This window comes from Esox lucius, chromosome 17 (genome assembly GCF_011004845.1).
Source record: "Esox lucius isolate fEsoLuc1 chromosome 17, fEsoLuc1.pri, whole genome shotgun sequence".
Taxonomy (NCBI): Eukaryota; Metazoa; Chordata; class Actinopteri; order Esociformes; family Esocidae; genus Esox; species Esox lucius.
Genome location: NC_047585.1, coordinates 42,712,660 through 42,731,666, shown reverse-complemented (window position 1 = coordinate 42,731,666; position 19,007 = coordinate 42,712,660). Strand labels below are relative to the sequence as shown.

Here is a 19,007-nt window from a genome sequence, read left to right as displayed (position 1 = left end):
GGCTGGGTAATATAAATGTTACCCTCGTCAAAGTAGCTCAGGTCTTTACTCCGGCTCATTTCTCCTGCATCCAACACATTGACTACAAAAACTGATTGTTCACTTACCATCTACCCAGACCTTGACTGAAATATTCATATAGTTCCATAGATTTTCAAAGGAATTTAGTTAAACCACTGTAGGACATTTACCTTTTCATTACTGAGCCACTCCAATGTTGCTTTGGTCTTGTGCTTGGGATTATTGTCCTGCTGAAATGTGAATTTCCTCCCAAGCTTAAGGTTTTTAGCAGACTGAAGCAGGTTCTCTTATTTTTATATATTTTTCTCCCATTCTTCCTTTAATGTAAGCAAGATTCCCAGTGCCTGAATCCCCACAACATGATGCTGCCGTCAACGCACTGCCATCAGCGTACGACGAAAAGGATGATGGTGTTGAATTTTGGACAAAGAAATTATATCTTGTTCTCATCTGACCGCAAATCCTTTCCCCACATTGCAGCTGGGTCAAACTCATGCTTTCAGTCTATGCTTTTTGAGTAACAGCTTCTTTCCTCCTGCCATACAGAGCTCCTGATATGGTTGACTGGTGCACCATAACTCCACTGCTATCCACTATATTCTGTAGCTACCTTTAAGTGATTCTTAGTGGATTCTCTCACAAGACTCTTTCTGATTTGAATGCTGAGGGACAGCCTTCCACCTTCTTATTAATGATCCAACTGTCCTGACTAGGATAACTCAACACTTGAATATTATTTTTTACCCTTTTCCTATTGTATGCATTTGTATTACTTTATCTCTAACTTCTGTAGACTGTTATTTGGTCTTCATTTTCCTTCAGTTTCACAGCATGGCCAATGATTTTTCAATAATGTTTTTTTTTTTTTTTTTATCCAGCTAATTTTACAGTAGGCAACTATGACATCATTAGGACAATTTCTTTCATCTGTGTAAACTGAGATCATCCTTAGCTTCCTCTATCTCTCTCTACTCTCTCTATCTTGATATATATATATATATATATATATATATATATATATATATATATATATATATATATATATATATATATATATATGTATATATATATCTCCGGAAAAATTTAAAGATCACTGCACTTTTTTCTTTCCTTTCCAAAAAAGTCAAAAAGGAAAGTTTTGAGTGAGGAACAGAAGGGTTAAAATTAAGAGACCACTGCAAATTGAACGCTTCTGTTCCTCCCTCAAAACTTTCCTTTTCAACTTTTTTGGAAAGGGAAGAGAAAGGTGCAGTGGTCTCTTCATTCTTTCCGGAGCTGTATATACATTATATATATTGTATCTGTATAAGATTCTATCAGTCATTTTGAATTATACAAATGCCGACAAAATGTTGGTTTGAGGGCAAAAGTAATGCCATGTTTGAGCCAACTGTCACGTTAACGTAACCACCTCTTCCTTCATCTTCTAGAACGAGGGCCATACCCTGGTGTCAGATTCCAGTCTTTGTGTGTGTGAAGGCCCCCCTTAGCCTCCGGTTCCTCACCTCTTCCATCTTCCAAGTTCCCAGGCCTGGAGCTCCTTAACCCACCCAACGCACCGCTCTCCTCCCACCACTCCTACACTGGTCCTGGGCCTCGGGTCCTGTGCCCGGCCGTGATCCACTCCTCTCAGGTCCCAGAGTCACACATCACATTCTCACAGATTTTAAAGAGACTGTCCCCCCCTCCACCGCCCTACTCGTGTCCAGAGTGACAGCCCACTAGACTAACCAGGTGAGCCAACCTGGCTCTGTCCCCTAATTACTTCCTGGCTGCGTAAGCCAATCAGGGGATGCCTTTACGTTCAACCATCCAAACTATTAACTGATGTTGGAAGATGGAGTTGTGGTTGGAATTTAATGTGGCTGATAAATAGCCCACAAGCATGGGCTGCTTAATTAATGCGTAATTTGTCACGTTTTAAAGTCTGATTATGCGGATGTCAACGGAGTTAACTACACCTGTCACTGTCACGTCACAGTTTAGTCGTAGGGGGAAAAGAATTGCTTAACAACAGGAGTAAGGAGCTGCTAATTACATTAGGTTGACTTGGACAAAGTGAACTATGTTCCATTATTAAAGCCGTCTCATTTCAAAAAAGACTCGGACAGTCATGGTGCTCACTGCACACTAGTCCAACAATCATTTCTCTCAACTAACTTTGCACTGCGACGCGATGTTCTGCTGCAATAACACAGATAAAGTATTTCAGAAGATGTCAGAGTTAATGTTGGAAAATAATTGAGTGCTCTATTGCAACGGGAGAAAGTGGGTATTCTGTGTCGTTACACCCTACGAGTCTAGCCGAACGGTGAGAGGGGGAGGGTAGCCAGACACGTTGGAGCGAAAAAAGTTTCACTTTTTGGGTACCCCTTTTCAGTAGCTCTTGGGAGGAGGGGTCTGAGCCGGTGGGAGAATAGAACTCCAGGACAGACAAAATGGGAGGGAAACAGGGCTCGGATTTCATCTTGACAGGGGGTAAGGGGCCGGGCTGATATTTGGGAATATACGAAGATTCATTGAAGGCAACGGACACATAAAACTGCAGTGCCTGACCCGACGCAGGCCGGTACTAAGTTTCTGCAGGGGTCTGGGTCTGGATTTCTTTGGGAAGGTGGTTGAATGTATGGTTCGACTCTGTAACTGGGAACACATAAACTAAGAAGAGAGAAGCCGCCGTCCGTTCTCTTCGTCCCTTCTTTTTCTCCCCCAAAAGCCCTGCATGTCTAACATTTAGACATGTTCAGCTTGGTGGATTCGAGGACTGTATTGCTACTTGTAGCAACACAATGCGTTCTATTAGCCGTTGTTAAATGTCAGGACGAAGACCGTAAGTGGCCGTTTTTTCTCTTCAAATATTTTGTTAAAAATAGTGAATGAAAGTAGTTCAGTTAAAGTGCTAAATTAACTGAAGTCGAATAGCAAATACATGTAGGACTGTACTGAGGAAAGTTTCGTAAATAACTGGCAATAAATAACAAGACATTTGGGATATCATTGTGAACATTATAATTGATGTATTAATTGTAAATTGTTTTTCTGCTTGAGGCAATGTAGTATGTGTATTCACCGTTACGCGTTGGATATGAGCGGTTATTACGGTAAAGGTGTCCTGGTACCCTGATTATAAGTGCATTTTTTATTACAAAGCTGTGAATATCATACGTTATTACCAAAGTACCATACTTGAGATCAACGGAATGTAAATAATGTGCGTAAAGGGATGGATTCGCTCATCTTCGAAGCGCCTACAGTTTCACTACGGTCGATCCAAATGCAACAAGGTGATTCGACATACAAATTAAAGGATGCACTGTTCGAAGATTCTGGGTTGATGGAGATTGTGAAACATCTCGCAGACTTTACGTTCTGAATCGCCGTGTTATTTTGGCGAGCTATGGCAGAAAACTGGTATGTAAGTACTACTATGTAGCTCATACTCTGACGCTTCTGGAGCTGCGTGGTCTTGCAGCTCTCCGCAAGCTATTAAAGCTGCCCTCGACCCCACCCCCTCTCCTCTCAGAAGTTGCGCTGCCGCTGGGCCGGACACCTGCGGGTACTTTGGAGACATTCCGGGCGCGCTTTGACAGAGCTCCTTTTTAAACCTTTTGACCAGCTTCGTTCGATTTGAGACAGTGCAGAGCAAACGAACGAGGAAAGGTTTGCGGTTCAGCTTGTGGTTGGTTGTAAAGCGATAACATGTATTTTGCTGTCAGAGGGCGCGGAGGCGAATCCAGCAATGATGTAGGGGAGTTGTGGAATATAAGATGGGATACCTTGTACTGCCCCAACACGAAAGATACCTAGCCCACACATGATCTTGTTATCCCAATTTCCCGATTCGACGTCACACCGATCTTTCCCTACCCATATATTTACGACCCAGTGGACAAATAGAATTATCTTTATTCCGACATGGGGTGAGATAAATTAAACATGTATGCATTGAAACATTACATTCCTCAGTAATGTACAGGCTTTGTATGGAGGCCTTTGTGGAGAATGATAGGTAGATCCTGTTGGAGGCAAGACCAGGGATAATGTTCCATCCATATGATTTTAGTGTTTCCATCTGGATCCTAGATTAGGCCAGCCCCAGCGACAGTGACAGGCAATGGAGAGGGAGAAGGAAATATTGTCTGGCATCAGGACTACTGGAAACATGTTATGAAAGAGAGAGGAGGGGGGGGGGGGTATTATTGTAATCCAGCTAAGGCACATTCTTTTCTGCATAAAAGCTTGGAGACTAAGACCCCAAAATGAAGTAGCAGAGAAGACAGGGAGGTGCTTTTTAGAACTTGTGGGAAAGAGAAAATTTGAGTTGTGTTGGCCCCAAAAAACACACAGAATTTCAGACAGTCTCAGGTTACCCTCTTGGATAGGGCTAAGGCCCTGGGCATAATGCAGGTTGTTCTTTTCCTAAGAAAGAGAGAGAGAGCTATTACAGGACATATTTCAGAGACCTGCTAACTAGTCCTAAAGAGGCCAGAGCAGCTAAGCCTAACAAGGCTAGCAGGCTCAAAGGGGAGCAAGATCTCCAGCCCCTGGTTGGTCGGCAACAAGTCACCGCAAAGCTCTAACTCTACCTCTAACTCTACCTATGCCTCTCCATGGACCGCTCTTGGTCTCTGTGGAGTGAACTGAGCCAGGTTTTCAATAGCATCGTCTGAAAAAGCGCCCTACTTTAATTTTGACTGGCATGTGTGATTCGTTGGTATTGGACCAGGCTACATTTCATTGGCCCTGACGGGGTCCCGGAGAACCCAGATGGCCCGTGTCGTCCCGGGCACTGTGGACGGGCCCCGGGGTAACAGCTGGAGCGGAGTAAATGTGATGCTGTCTTAACGCATCAAAGCCACATCATTTCCGTTCGCTCAATACCCTTCCATTTTCCCTGGTGCGGGCCATCCCACACTCATCGGCGCCCTCTGTGCTGGAGGGGGCCAAACACACCGGGCCTGCATAGTTATTCTTCACTGCCCCCCAGCAAGTTCCAATGTATTGAGCTGGGAAGCGTATTTTAAAGAGGCAGTCTGCTGGAATCTGCTTTCATTCCGACTCCCTGGTCTCTCACACCTGCATTCAGTTTTATGTGCTTCTTCCCTGTCCCTCGTTCCCGGACGGAGGAAAACGTTAGGCTGCAGCCAACAACCTAACTGCAGCACAGATGAGGTCTATCTGTTTGGAATAAAGATCACATTTGTTTAACTGTCACATTTTCCGTTCACTCAGGGGGCAGAAGACATTGGAACAGGTCAATTACAATACATTTTTCCTCGACCAAAATTAATCGCCTTGCTTTAATCTGGATTTCTGTAGGCCTTACATCCGAGTAAACAAGGCATCGTATGTAGTCCCGGCAATGGCCCTTCTGATAGCTACATGTAAATATAAAATGAATAGTCATTCACCCCTTGGAAACCAAGATCACGTACGCTGAGCTGAGCAGTTAAACACGTAAAAAAGCGACCAAAACTAAAATCCACTTTGGGCCCAGAAGTATGTGCATGAAAGCTGTTCATTCTCCATTCTTGGACATGTTTGAACTGGCATGAGACGACTCTGCCGTGACTTCCGGGGGGGTGGGGGTTAAAAGTGCCCTGTGTTTGTACAAGGCAGTAGCTTGTGAATTACCCGCTCTGTCCCTTTAAGAAAGGGCCTCATTCATGGCCCACTGCGGTCCGTTAGGTTGCCTGGTCTTGACCATTCCCCGGGCGTCTAAAGGTAAATATATCTACTTACCGCCTGCATTCTTTCCACATTTCACGTTGCGTTCCTAATGGAATGGCCCTGATTGGCCAGCCGGAATCACCCTCGCCCCGCCCACTTTAGCTTCAGAGCGTCTGACATTTGGTCAATGGTTCTACTCAGCTTTCTAGTTGGTGGTGTTACCACCTGGCCTCCTGGGAGGGACTGATGATCACACTGATTGGTTCTTTGATGAATGCTTGAACAGGTTTTTAAAACACTGCGTCTGTACAGGGGAGCACAATGTTTCACTGAAGACAGTGGAAACTTCTATGCAGGATAATTGAGTTGGATAATTGGGTAATACCATGCGCAAGCAAACCTGTATGTTGGGCATCTTAGGCTGCTGTTCCACAAGGAGCGCAATTGAGTGTTTGTTTTTGGGGGGGGGGGGGGGGGTCAGCAATCTTAAAAACTGATTTAATCGGTACGAAGACTAATTGGTGGAAAGAATATCATACATGTTGACTGTATAATGCTGCCTTATTTTGTGTGGGCAGCTGAAATCTATATTTGCCTTGAATGACACAATGCATGGGCCACTGGTCCAATGTGATGGAGAGATCCCAGGACCCTTTTGGAGATCTCATAGCCAGCAGGGCCACAGAGGGCTACTGCTGTTTTGTGAGGTTGCACTGCCACCCAGTGGTTGACTGTGAAACTGTAGGCAGTTGCTGCTGGAGTCGCAAGCTGCTTCCGTGCCTCCAAAATCAGCTGGAGTTTTTAACTCTGGTTCTGTTTCAGTTAGAACGAGAGGTGTGGGTAATGATATTTACTTTTCAGTCCTGTGCCGTTTAGTGTTAATATATTTATCTTTTTGTGAACTTATTTTTTTTAAATTTTTTTGCTGAATATGCTATTGCGTATTGTCTAATGTCTAACCACTGAGGCGCATTGTATCCTTAGTCAAATGATTAATTGATGAGTGATTTATTGATGACTGATTTATTGATGTCTCTCTTTCTTCCCCCCAACACACACACTCTGGTCGGTTTGTGCTAACCCATCTGGTCACACACACTCACTCTCACCCACTCACAGTGTCAGAGGATGTAGGCAGCTGTATTCAGGACGGACAGAGCTATAGCGACAAGGACGTGTGGAAACCAGAGCCGTGCCGCATTTGCGTGTGCGACACAGGAACTGTCCTGTGCGACGAAATAATCTGCGAGGAGCTTAAAGACTGCCCCAAACCAGAAATCCCTTTCGGAGAGTGTTGCCCCATCTGCGTGCGAGAAGGGGAAGCTCCCTCAAGCGGTTGTAATTTATTTATTTATTCATCACACATAAATAAATTACTGTCTGTGGAATTCATATTGTTCTTTTTGGGGAGGAAAAAAACACTTGAATCAGTTAAATCATCAAAGAGTGACTTTTACTGTGCGCCGACCACGATACTGTAACTTCAGCTGTTGTACTTCCCATTACGTCTGTACAATGTCCTCATTTGATGCTGATAAAGCCTGTTGTTTCACCCCCCACAAAAAACACATATGAAGCCAACAGAATAACATAACAAAATGTGAAATGACACTTCTGTGTTGTCTATTTCAAAGCAACGCTGCTTCCACTTTATTTTTCCGTAGCCAGTTCAGTTCACCTTGGGCCCCCATCTTGTTTGGATTTTACACCGTGCAGTGCCTTCTATCATGAACACATGTGGGAGTCATTATGGAAATACCTCACTTTAGCAGACATGGCCCAGCATACTAACAGCTACTGCACAATCTCTCTCCTTCTCTATGGAATCTGAAGAAATCTGATTTCAGAGACAAGGGAGAGAGAGAGAGGGAGAGAGAGAGGGAGAGAGAGAGAGAGAGAGAAGGAGAGAGAGAGAGAGAGAGGGAGGGGAAAGAGGTCTGGGGAAGATAGAGGAAGACTTCTAAAACTTTAGTGCCCCTTAAAACCCCTATTTAAGTCACATGGATTATTACTGTTATACTTATTAAAAGCACTCTAAATAGAGGAACAGTGTCACATAGTGAAAGTGGTACAGAATGACACACACACACACACACACACACACACAGAGAAAGAGTGAATTAGAGAGGGGGCCAGAGGGTCTGTGGAAGGTGGAGAGAATATTTAGAGCGGGAATAAAACCCTCTGGGAAACCGATAGCTTTGTCTGTGACTACAGACAGGCAAAGGCCACGTCCTGAGTTACACAGCAAACAATAAGAGGCCTATGGTGAGACAGAAATCTGGTTTTCCAAAGCCATATGTTATTTGTCAGCTCAGGTCTTTAGGTCAGAATTGAGCATTCAGCGTTTTGTCACTAAATTGCCCACGTTGTGGAAGAGCACCTTTGAAATCAGAAGTGCCATTTTCTTAATAAATCAATGCTAATTTATACATGCTATGCTGTGCTTTATACATGACATATAATGATGTATGCTTTGTTTACTTACATTCTTTATAACATTTCTTTTAAAGCGTCTCCATGTTCTCATCTACAAGCTTGGGGACCCAGAGTACCGCTAATTTTCTATTCTACCTGGGAGTTAACTGTATAGATCTGTTGTCCCAGTTCTAAATCAGTCTCTGATTGGTGGTCTAAAATGAAAGCCAGAAGTGCTCTGGGTCCCAACCACTTCTCTACATAACCCCCCCGCTTGGCTTCTGTCCCTGAGATGGTGCCTCAACCAACACTCTGTCCAAATCCTCATGGGTCCTTCTTGGTTACCAAAAAATCAGTTTGTGTGGTGGTCTGCTCTGTTCTGGTGCTTTAGGTTCTGCATTCTAAATGGAACCGTATTCTCTAGGGCACTGCTTGTGACCAGAGGCCCATGGGCCTTTGTAGGTGACTGTTCATTTGCAGGAGGGTGCCATTTGAGATATGGAATCAGAAAGTAGAAGCTGGTGTTTTGAAGGAGTGTCGGCCCGCCTCGGACCGGCTGACACGGGTGTGAGGAAGGCGGGTGGATTATTTCACCACCACGTGTGTTCTAACATGTCTCTCTTTCTCCTTTCATCCTTCTGTGACATCATAACTACAGGGTCACCTGGAGCTAAGGTAAGACGTGGCTGGTTTTGGTCTTTGTGTGTCCCGTCTATCAGAAGGTTGAAATTACCTCTGAACCTGAACTGATCTCTGTGTTTTGACAGATTAGGGTGCTACTTTGATGTGAGCAGACAGTCAATAACAAAGGTTCTCTCTGGCCTCTAGCACAGACGCAGATGTGCATCTCCTGTGACTAAACAAAATCCTGAATATTTAATCATTTCTTCTTTAAACTCTTTTTCATTGTTGATTCATTCAACAACGAAAACGATGTAGTGAGGTGACATTTGGCAGAGCTGTTTTCTAGGTGAAATGTTGAACTCATGTCCAGCACTTCTTTGGAGATGTTATCAACATCTACCTCCGGAGCAACTTGCCTGTAGTTCTGAACAATGTTTAGTTCTTCTGACAGGCTAGACTATTGCAGAAGTGACCGAAGATAATAAAACCAGGTGTTACTTTATTCTCCCTGAGAAATAACTGATTTGTTTGATTGTCTTTGTTCCCCGACAGGGTCAGAAAGGTGAACCAGGAGACATCACAGATGTGAGTGAGCTTTCACAAACAGTCCGCGTTGCACTCGAGCCACAGACTTTCCAGACACTGTCCACCTCTGGCTGATTCACAGCCCATTCTTCAGGTTCATGTTCTGGACAGAGGAGTTTGCTCCACCTATACAGGGCTTGAGAAATCCCTGTGCTACTGTAGCTAACCCTACATTGGATGAATGGCGTTTGGAACAAACAGCACAGCCATTTTGTTTGCGTTTGTTAGAGGCAGGATTAGCCACGCCGTGTGCTGCAGATACACAAGGCCTGAGATGGCGTGGTGTTATATAGCTAATCTGACACGGCTAATGGGTGTTCTTAGAGATCAGGAAATACGTGGCGTTATAGCACAAACTTCTGAGGTAACATGTTGCTATTAGAAACTGGTTACCAACATGATGAGAAAAGCCATTACTGAGTAGTATTAGTACTGATGGTTGACCTGTATGGTACCATTACTGTGTAGTATTAGTACTGATCGTTAACCTGTATGGTATCATTACTGTGTAGTATTAGTACTGATGGTTGACCTGTATGGTACCATTACTGTGTAGTATTAGTACTGATCGTTAACCTGTATGGTATCATTACTGTGTGGTATTAGTACTGATCGTTAACCTGTATGGTATCATTACTGTGTAGTATTAGTACTGATGGTTGACCTGGTATGGTACCATTACTGTGTAGTATTAGTACTGATCGTTAACCTGTATGGTATCATTACTGTGTAGTATTAGTACTGATGGTTGACCTGTATGGTACCATTACTGTGTAGTATTAGTACTGATCGTTAACCTGTATGGTATCATTACTGTGTAGTATTAGTACTGATGGTTGACCTGGTATGGTACCAATACTGTGTAGTATTAGTACTGATCGTTAACCTGTATGGTATCATTACTGTGTAGTATTAGTACTGATCGTTAACCTGTATGTTACCATTACTGTGTAGTATTAGTACTGATCGTTAATCTGTATGGTATCATTACTGTGTAGTATTAGTACTGATCGTTAACCTGTATGGTATCATTACTGTGTAGTATTAGTACTGATCGTTAACCTGTATGGTATCATTACTGTGTAGTTCTGGTTCTGGTGGTTATGGCTGTTCAGTCCACTCATCAGAATAAAATGCCTGTTTATCCTCTCTTTAACACAACACAGCAGCCCAAAGTGCTTGATAAAGAATCATTGACAGCATTACATGCTCCGTGATTCACAGTGTGTGATAAATTGTGTGAGAACCATCTGACGACTTTCCAGAACCTGAGATAATAACACTTATTGACCCTGTAGGATTGTAGATGTTGAGACATGCAGTGAACCTTTAATGAACATGACAGTGTTGACACTCTTTCTCTTTCTGCCTACCAAGGTTGTTGGACCAAGAGGACCAGGAGGCCCCATGGTATGTCACTCATCTGAATGAATATCTCATCTGAATCACTCATCCGAATGAATATCTCACCTGAATCACTCATCCGAATGAATATCTCATCTACATACATAGAGACAGATTCTTTGCATTTGCTGGCCTTGGTTACTTTTAATTTAGGGGCCTCATCTTTACAGTGCTATACTAAAATACTTAATGGGGTGCAATTTTAGACGCAGGCATGGTGTTCAGATGTACCCTGATACTCACTCTCTGTACCCTCCCTCCTCAGGGCCCCCCAGGAGAGCAGGGACCACGCGGGCCCAGAGGAGATAAAGGAGACAAGGTGAGATACTTTTCATGACATTCCTTACCTCTCTCCCTCACTCCATTACCCCTTCTCACTCCATTACCCCTTCTCACTCCATTACCCCTTCTCACTCCATTACCCCTTCTCACTACATTACCCCTTCTCACTGCATTACCCCTTCTCACTGCTTTACCCCTTCTCACTCCATTACCCCTTCTCACTCCATTACCCCTTCTCACTGCATTACCCCTTCTCACTGCATTACCCCTTCTCACTCCATTACCCCTTCTCACAGCATTACCCCTTCTCACTCTCTTAGCCTCACTCTCTGCCTCGTCACTCTCTCTCTCTCCCTTATCTCTCCCTCTATTCCTGTTGCTCTTCTTCTCACTCTTCCCCTCTCCATATCTCTCTCTCTCGCACTTCGCTGAGACTGTAAAAAAAAATAAGAAAATCAGTCAGGATCTAAACCCCATCAGTGTTTCCTGTCTTCACCATTATTTTACCAGGTGAATGTGATAACAACGCGTTCCTATTTACAGTGATGTCTCAGGTCTGCTCTAAGTTGTGAGGCAGCTGTGTTTCACCGAGGCCCTGGCTAGCTCCAGCCCCACAAGCAACCGTGTGTGGTTTGCTTTAGACGTTGATTGAGAGGCTGGAGGATTTAGCAGATGTGTGAGAAAAAGCAAAAGAGTTCTGTGCGTGTGTATGTGCCTCTCTGCAATGGAGCGCCTGGCTGCAATTCTGCTTTGGCGATTGCAGGCACATCTGCGTGTGTGTGTGTGTGTACGTGTGTGAGGGTGTGTGTGTGTGTGTGTGTGTGTGTGTGTGTACGTGTGTGAGGGTGTGTTGTGAGAAGCTGTGAATAGGCCACACTGTTGAGCCGATCATATGTGTGATAAATCATTCTTGTTAGCGCGGAGAGGGCTGCGAGGCTGTGAATCAGAGTTTTAATCTGTGTGAACAACACTGAGATGTTTACATCTTGGTCCCATGAATATTAACATTGCCCTGGGTTAAGCTTGGCTGCTGTGAACATCAGTGTTTGAGCATACGGTTTTGGCTGTACACAGGTTGTGAATTTTTTCTCAGGTTTTCTAGAAGGATGCCATTATACAGCAGGCAATATACTGATTCTTAGGGGTTGTTTCTTCAGGCTTTGTCCTTTGATGAGAAGAGAGTTTTACAGCAATATAAATCCTCAATTTCGACAATGACCATTGGTTTGCAGGAAGTATAAACTCTCTCAAATGAGCAAACAGATTAGTGGGTTACCATCAACGATATTTAAAGTTCATACATGTATTGCAATAAAGTTCATTGTTTACATTTACATCAACAAAACTAATATGAACAGTTGAACTAAGGAGGCATTTATAATGATATTACTTCAGAATGAATCAAGGTATACAAACAGTAATGTATCACTAAGGATTGTAGATCATCAATACCAATCTTGTCCCTTTGGAAGCTGTTTTACCAGGTTCCACATTAATGCAAATGCTTTTGAGATGTTTTGTGATTGAAAGTTGGTCTGTTTCGTCTTTGTTGTAAAGAAAGCTTGAAATAACTTTTTGGTGATTTTGGAGACAGCTCTGTCAGACTTGGACATTGTTTATCCTGGATAGTATAGATTATTTCATACAATATTGTTTTCTATTTATTTGGAAGGTGTTGAATAGATCTTAGATTGGTCCCAGTTTTGTCAATGGTGGACATGAAACAGACCAGTAGCACGTTAGCCTGAGATTGTTGGGGATATCATACCTCTACTACCTAAAGCCAACTGTCCATCACGACAGACAAGACTTTTGTTAACCTGTATGGTCTGTGGTTTAAGATGTTTGGCATTTTTGGTTATGTTGTTCTCTACTGAGCTGTAGGTTAGTGGTTGTTATGGTGTTCTTTACCGAGCTCTGGGTCAGTGGTTGTCATGGTGTTCTTACCTGAGTTCTAGGTCATTGGTTGTTGTGGTGGTTTTTACTGAGCTCTAGGTCACTCACTGGTTGTTATGGTTTTCCATAATGATCTCTGGGTGTTTGGTTTTAATTATGTTTTTTTACTGAGCTTAAGGTCATTGGTTGTTATGGTGTTCTTACCGAATATATTGTTTGTTATGGTGTTCTTTACTGAGCTCTAGTTTGTTGGTTGACCTCTGCTCGGGGAGCAGAGATCCCCGAGCAGCCATTCCAAGTATGGAAATTATTCCAGAGCTATATATTTTTTTTAACTTTTCATAGATCCCTTGATCAGTGAGTCAGGTATATTAGTTCAATGCTATGACAAAAGGGTGTAGTGTCTCAGGGTCCCAGAGGAAAGGCTTTTCGTGCAAACCAATGCACTTGTCCATTTGAAACATTGCTCATGAGTGTTTGGCCTGGGTACATCATCCTTCACACCCAGGCATTTATGAGGGATTCTCACCATACTTACTTCAACAGAGGTTATGAAAGGTCAAGGCCTAGGAGGCACTCAGGTGACAGGTAGTTGGCCATGGGTATAATCAGAGTTGGGGAGTAATGGAATACAAGTAATCCGTTACATGTAACCGATTACAAAATCAGTAACTGCAATTCATTACATTACCCGCAAAAATATTTTTTATATTGATTGAATATTCTAAGGGAATCGTTATTTGAACCCAAATATCAGTTGTTGTGTTCTGTGATCATCATGTGCACAAAGGTGGTGGCACATAACCAGGTTAGTGACCAAAGTGTTACATTTTCTCTGGTTTTGGCTGGTAAAAACAGAGTATGCCTACGATAATTTTAGCCGACCCATATAAAATGTGATTGAGTAATCTACTATCGACTCATCTTTCTCAGAACAATGATAGACATACCTGGTGTTTTATCCTTTTAAGATAGGACTTGTTTAGAAGATTAGGCAACTATTTGTTAGATAGCTGTAACACGGCGCTGCCTTCAAGGTAAAACATTATATGCAATTCATCATGATATTGGAGAAAGACAAAGGACAAATAATTTGCATTTGATGCAGCCACCTCAACTCCATCAGGTAGGCAATGTGATTCTGCCTGCTCTGGATCTCAGAAATGTGCGATCATTTGCTGCTTCGACAATGACTTTAAGTTAAGAGTGCAGGTGTATAATCACAGTTTATTTCTGTAATTTGCATTTTTTAAATCCATCGTTGGTGGCCCTAATAATCGCAGGTTACGTTCACGTGGGTAGAACGTATTTTTGTGCGGGTGTTCACGATTGCGAACGTGCATTCGCGTGCCTGGGATTTCTGCATGTGTTTTGACAATGTTGTTGGTTGTGAATCAAAACATCACACTAAGGCAAATTTAGGGTACTCGTGAAACACAAAAAAACATTGATAAAACACAAACAACAGAATACGCTAAAGGATCCATGCATTTTGGGTTATGTTTAGATAAAAATTCTGATTCTGTAAGACCAAGAGTTATTGGATTAATTGTAAAGACTGAATACCTGACAGACCAGCTCTCAAGCACAACCTTTCTGATTAGTTCCTGTCAGATTGGTGTATGTCAGTTCTGCAGATAGTGACATTTATGTTCCTTTTCCACTTTTCAGTTAGTAACATCTATGTTGGAATTTGTGTCGAATCACATTGATCCCAACCCTGGTTAAAACACTGGAAGATTTTGTCCGTAGGTCTTTTACAGCATGTTTTGGTCTTTGGTGGTGTTCAGGAAACCATATCTGGTTTTTAAAAAAAATATATTTTACAATTTTCCTCCCTAGATCGGCATTTTTATATTGAAATTGAACTGTGCGTTTAGAAACTTCTAATATTTGTTTACACCAAAATGAAGTGGGCATGAATGCAGCGCAGTGAACATTCCTTACTGGATAATTTGTCTGAGCATGCATTGTGGAATGCAGGTCTCCCCAGACATGCTTTAAGTATTTTTCACTGAATACTTCTTTGTCTGGCTGTTGAATGAACTACATATCCATGATAATGTATGTTATTGCTAATCAAGATCTCTCTGATTAAGTTTAATATTGTGCTCTGTACGTTGGACATTGTCCAAGTGCTCTGTGTACACGGAGATGTGAACTGTGTGAAGTTACTTGTCAAAGCTGAGGGAAACAGCTAATGGTGGGTTTTCATCATCAGTCATCATCAGGCAGTGTTTGGAAAGTACTCAGTCAATTGGCATTTGGCTGCTTTACAAAAAGCATTTGTTTATAGCGGATTCAGTTGGTATTAGGTTGCTGTAACAAATGTTTTATAACGGATTCAGTTTGGTATTAAGTTGCTGTAACAAATGTTTTTGTGATGGATTCAGTTGGTATTAGGTTTCTGTAACAAATGTTTTATAGTGGATTCAGTTGGTATTAGGTTGGTGTAACAAATGTTTTATAACGGATTCAGTTGGTATTAGGTTGGTGTAACAAATGTTTTATAATGGATTCAGTTGGTATTAGGTTGGTGTAACAAATGTTTTATAGTGGATTCAGTTGGTATTAGGTTGCTGTAACGAATGTTTTATTATGGATTCAGTTGGTTTTAGGTTGCTGTAACAAATGTTACTTTCGGTTTCAGTAACCATTGGTTTCAGTAATACCCCTGCCAAGATAAACATTTAATACAAATTATAAGTGAACAAACTGGTATCCAGGGGTTCAAGTGAGATTTGCAGATCAGTCACCTTAGTATCTACTGAAGGTGTACTGAGTGATCAGAATCAGACCCACTGAATCAGTGTTCATTCAGATGTTTTTAAGGCACCTTGATGTTGTCTCTTCAACCACTACATAATTACTTGTAGTGAGTGGGAGATACGGTAAATAAGCAAAAGAAGCTGCATCAGTGTCTCTAGAAAGGAGCCTAATCATTCCAAAGCAAAATGGCACCGAGCTCTCTGAAAGAACTGGCTATCTGGACTGTCATTACCCTGCTGATGGGCAGTTTCATGAGCCTGACTTGACATCTTCATTAGAATTACAGCCTCAGACCACATTTTATAAATTTCCTTTAGACCTTGATTTTTATTAGATTTTAACTGCCTCTCGTGAATGAACCTTGTTCAACTGTGACTGCCAAGGATATTGATTCACTGATGTTTGATAGCGTGATAATGTTATTGTTTGGGATCAAATATGAATGAAATACATTTCACGGATTTCTAGTGAGATACTGTGTTTTTATTACTTAATATTTCTAGTCGATGTAGTTGATATGTGAACTTCAGGCCTCCTTCATCTAACTCCATGTCCTGTCTTCCATTCACAGGGCAGCCCCGGACCCCGAGGCAGGGATGGCGAGCCCGGTACCCCCGGTAACCCCGGACCCCCAGGACCCCCAGGACCCAATGGGCCCCCCGGCCTTGGAGGAGTAAGTATCTTCACCGGAAAAAAATCTGAAATGTGTGGGTTTTATGGTGCCATAGTGTCATCAAAGTTCAGTGTGTCATGGAAGAAGCAGACGTGGAATAAAAGGTTAGAAAAAGGGGCGTAACAAGTCAAAAGAGAGTAGTGGAACTGCGTTATAGGGTGGGATGCTTTGCAAAATGACGGTATGGGAGAGTATGGCATAGGCGTTTTATTAGGGTATAGAATATAATGGTAGAGCGACAGGGGTGGAATGCTCTCATTCTTGGTGAGGGAGAGAATGATGTGGGAGAGGTATGGACTGTTGGTTAGATCAGGGGATGGGCAAACCTTTTGACTCGGGGATCATATCAGATTTTCTTCAACGGAGAGCAGCAGATATTTTTAGTTCTGTGTGCTTTGTTTGGCAAAATAAATGTTTGCCAAACAAACAGAGAAGAGCAGTTATTTTAAAATATATAGTTTTCACTAAAACTGGCCCATCGGCCACGGTCTGCCTGCTCCTTGAAGCGCCAAAATCGAATCCCCGAGCCGATGAGCTGAAACATCTGTTATTGATCACGGGTCTTAACCTGCAGTTGATTGGGTAAACTGCTCTGAATATTCGAGAGGTGCACATACCAGAGAGAGCATGCTAGATGTTTGGGGAGGAGAGCTTTGAGCTGAACACAAGGGGATCCTTTGTCAAAGAGATGAAAATAGTCTGTCTTCCTGGTTGTTGCTGTGGTTACCAATCCCTATGCCATTAGCTGTTACCTTGGACACACAGACAATCAGACAGACAATGACAGACAGACATACAGACAGGCAATGACAGACAGACATACAGACAGGCAATGACAGACAGACATACAGCCAGGCAATGACAGACAGACATACAGACATAAATTGACGGACAGGCAGAGAGACAGACAGACAGACAATGACAGACAGACATACAGACAGGCCGAGAGACAGGCAAACAGACAGACAGACATACAAAGATAGACCGACAAAGACAGACAAACAGGCAAAGACTGACAGACAAAGACAGACAGACAGACAGTGACAGGTAGACAAAGTCAAACAAACAGACAGACAGACACACACAGAGACAGACATACAAACAGTCAGACAGACACAGAGACAGACATACAAACAGTCAGACAGACACAGAGATGGACAAACTAGCATAGACACAGACCGAAAGACAAACAGCCAGTTGAATATACAGACTGTCAGAGACACAGGGATTGTGTTGTTCTGTCTGAACAGTAGACTGCTACAAAAGATATGAAGCCTGATCTTCATGTGCTTGTATTTACTATATTTGTGTCATACTACAGAGATCTGATGGAGGCCATCTTGTCTTCCCACAGAACTTTGCTGCTCAGATGGCGGGAGGATTCGACGAAAAGTCTGGCGGTGCACAGATGGGCGTGATGCAAGGACCAATGGTGAGAGAGCGCATGAGTTACATCATCGATCACCCTATCAGCATTGGAGTAGGTGTGTTTACCAGACCACAGCGTATGCTCTAAGTAGCCTGGTAGAACGTGTCTGTGAGTGATCACTGCCCCCTGTTGTCTGGAGTGGGAACTGCACACCATGTCCTAGCCACTTCCCATAAGGATTTAGAGACTGACCCCCGTGGAGCTTATCGGGGCTGTTTGGAGCTTCATTAGTACTTTTTTTGAGTTGACCGAGAACTCCAAGGAGCTAGCAGTTGGCATGGCATCTTGCCTTTATTACTCAGCCAGAGTGAAGAGAAAAGCTTGCTTCCTTTTGGCTGGCTGGTTGGCTGACTGGAATGCTGGTTGTCTGGTGAGGAAGTCTGAGACCCAGCCGGCAGTTACCACAGTGGATTTAACACTATTAGAGAGGAGCAGAGTATGGAGAGGAGCAGCGGCGCGCCACATGACTGAGACCAGCTGAGGATTTGGAGCCAGACCTCAAGGAGAAGAAGTCTGTCTGTCTTTCTCATTAATCCTCCATACCTTCAAAGCTGGGCCCAGTGGGTTTAACAGAACCTGGCTTGAGGAATGCGAAGGAAAGGACAAAAACTGATGCCCCGGTCCAAGAGTCAACACATTATGTCTGTATCCCTGTTCCTTCACAGAGGGGCAGCAGACCACAGACTAAGCACACACCACATCAGATACACACCCTGTCAAAACACACACCACATCAGATACGCACCCTGTCAAAACACATACCAGACACACACTGTCAGAAAATATACCGCATCAGATACACACACTGTCTAAACACACACCCCATCAGACACACACACTGTCAAAGCACACACCACATCAGACAAACACACTGTCCAAACACACAGTCAAAACTAAAAACAAAACACATACATACACTATATGGCCACAAGTATGTGGACACCCGACCATCACACCTACATGAGTTTGTTGGACATCCCATTCCAAAAATATGGGCATTTATATGGAGTTGGACCCCCCTTTGCAGCTACAATAGCACCACTCTTCTGGGAAGGCTTTTCACAAGACTTTGGAGTGTCTCTGTGGGAATTTGTGCCCATTCAGTCAAAAGGGCATTTTGAGGTCAGGCACTGATGTTGGATGGGAAGGCTTGGCTCGCAACTGCCATTCCAATTAATCCCACAGGTGTTCAGTGGGGTTGAGGACAGGCTTCTGTGCAGACCGCTGAAGTTCCAC

The 19,007-nt window shown here is 43.1% G+C and overlaps 1 protein-coding gene across 2 annotated transcripts in view; it reads left to right on the top strand.

Annotated features, from left to right (window-relative positions):
- The first annotated feature begins 2,513 nt into the window (after positions 1-2,513).
- The window catches only part of LOC105016702 (collagen alpha-1(II) chain), a 56,770-nt gene continuing 40,276 nt past the window's right edge, over positions 2,514-19,007 (top strand). Inside the window, exons 1-8 of one of the 2 annotated variants that reach the window (XM_029114061.2) lie at positions 2,514-2,851; positions 6,811-7,026; positions 8,768-8,784; positions 9,286-9,318; positions 10,696-10,728; positions 10,988-11,041; positions 16,241-16,342; positions 17,697-17,774. In XM_029114061.2, the coding sequence (XP_028969894.1) occupies positions 2,761-2,851; positions 6,811-7,026; positions 8,768-8,784; positions 9,286-9,318; positions 10,696-10,728; positions 10,988-11,041; positions 16,241-16,342; positions 17,697-17,774 (624 nt within the window). In that variant the 5' untranslated portion in view covers positions 2,514-2,760. The remainder of the gene's footprint in view (positions 2,852-6,810; positions 7,027-8,767; positions 8,785-9,285; positions 9,319-10,695; positions 10,729-10,987; positions 11,042-16,240; positions 16,343-17,696; positions 17,775-19,007) is intronic. The other variant, XM_029114062.2, reaches the window with a different exon arrangement.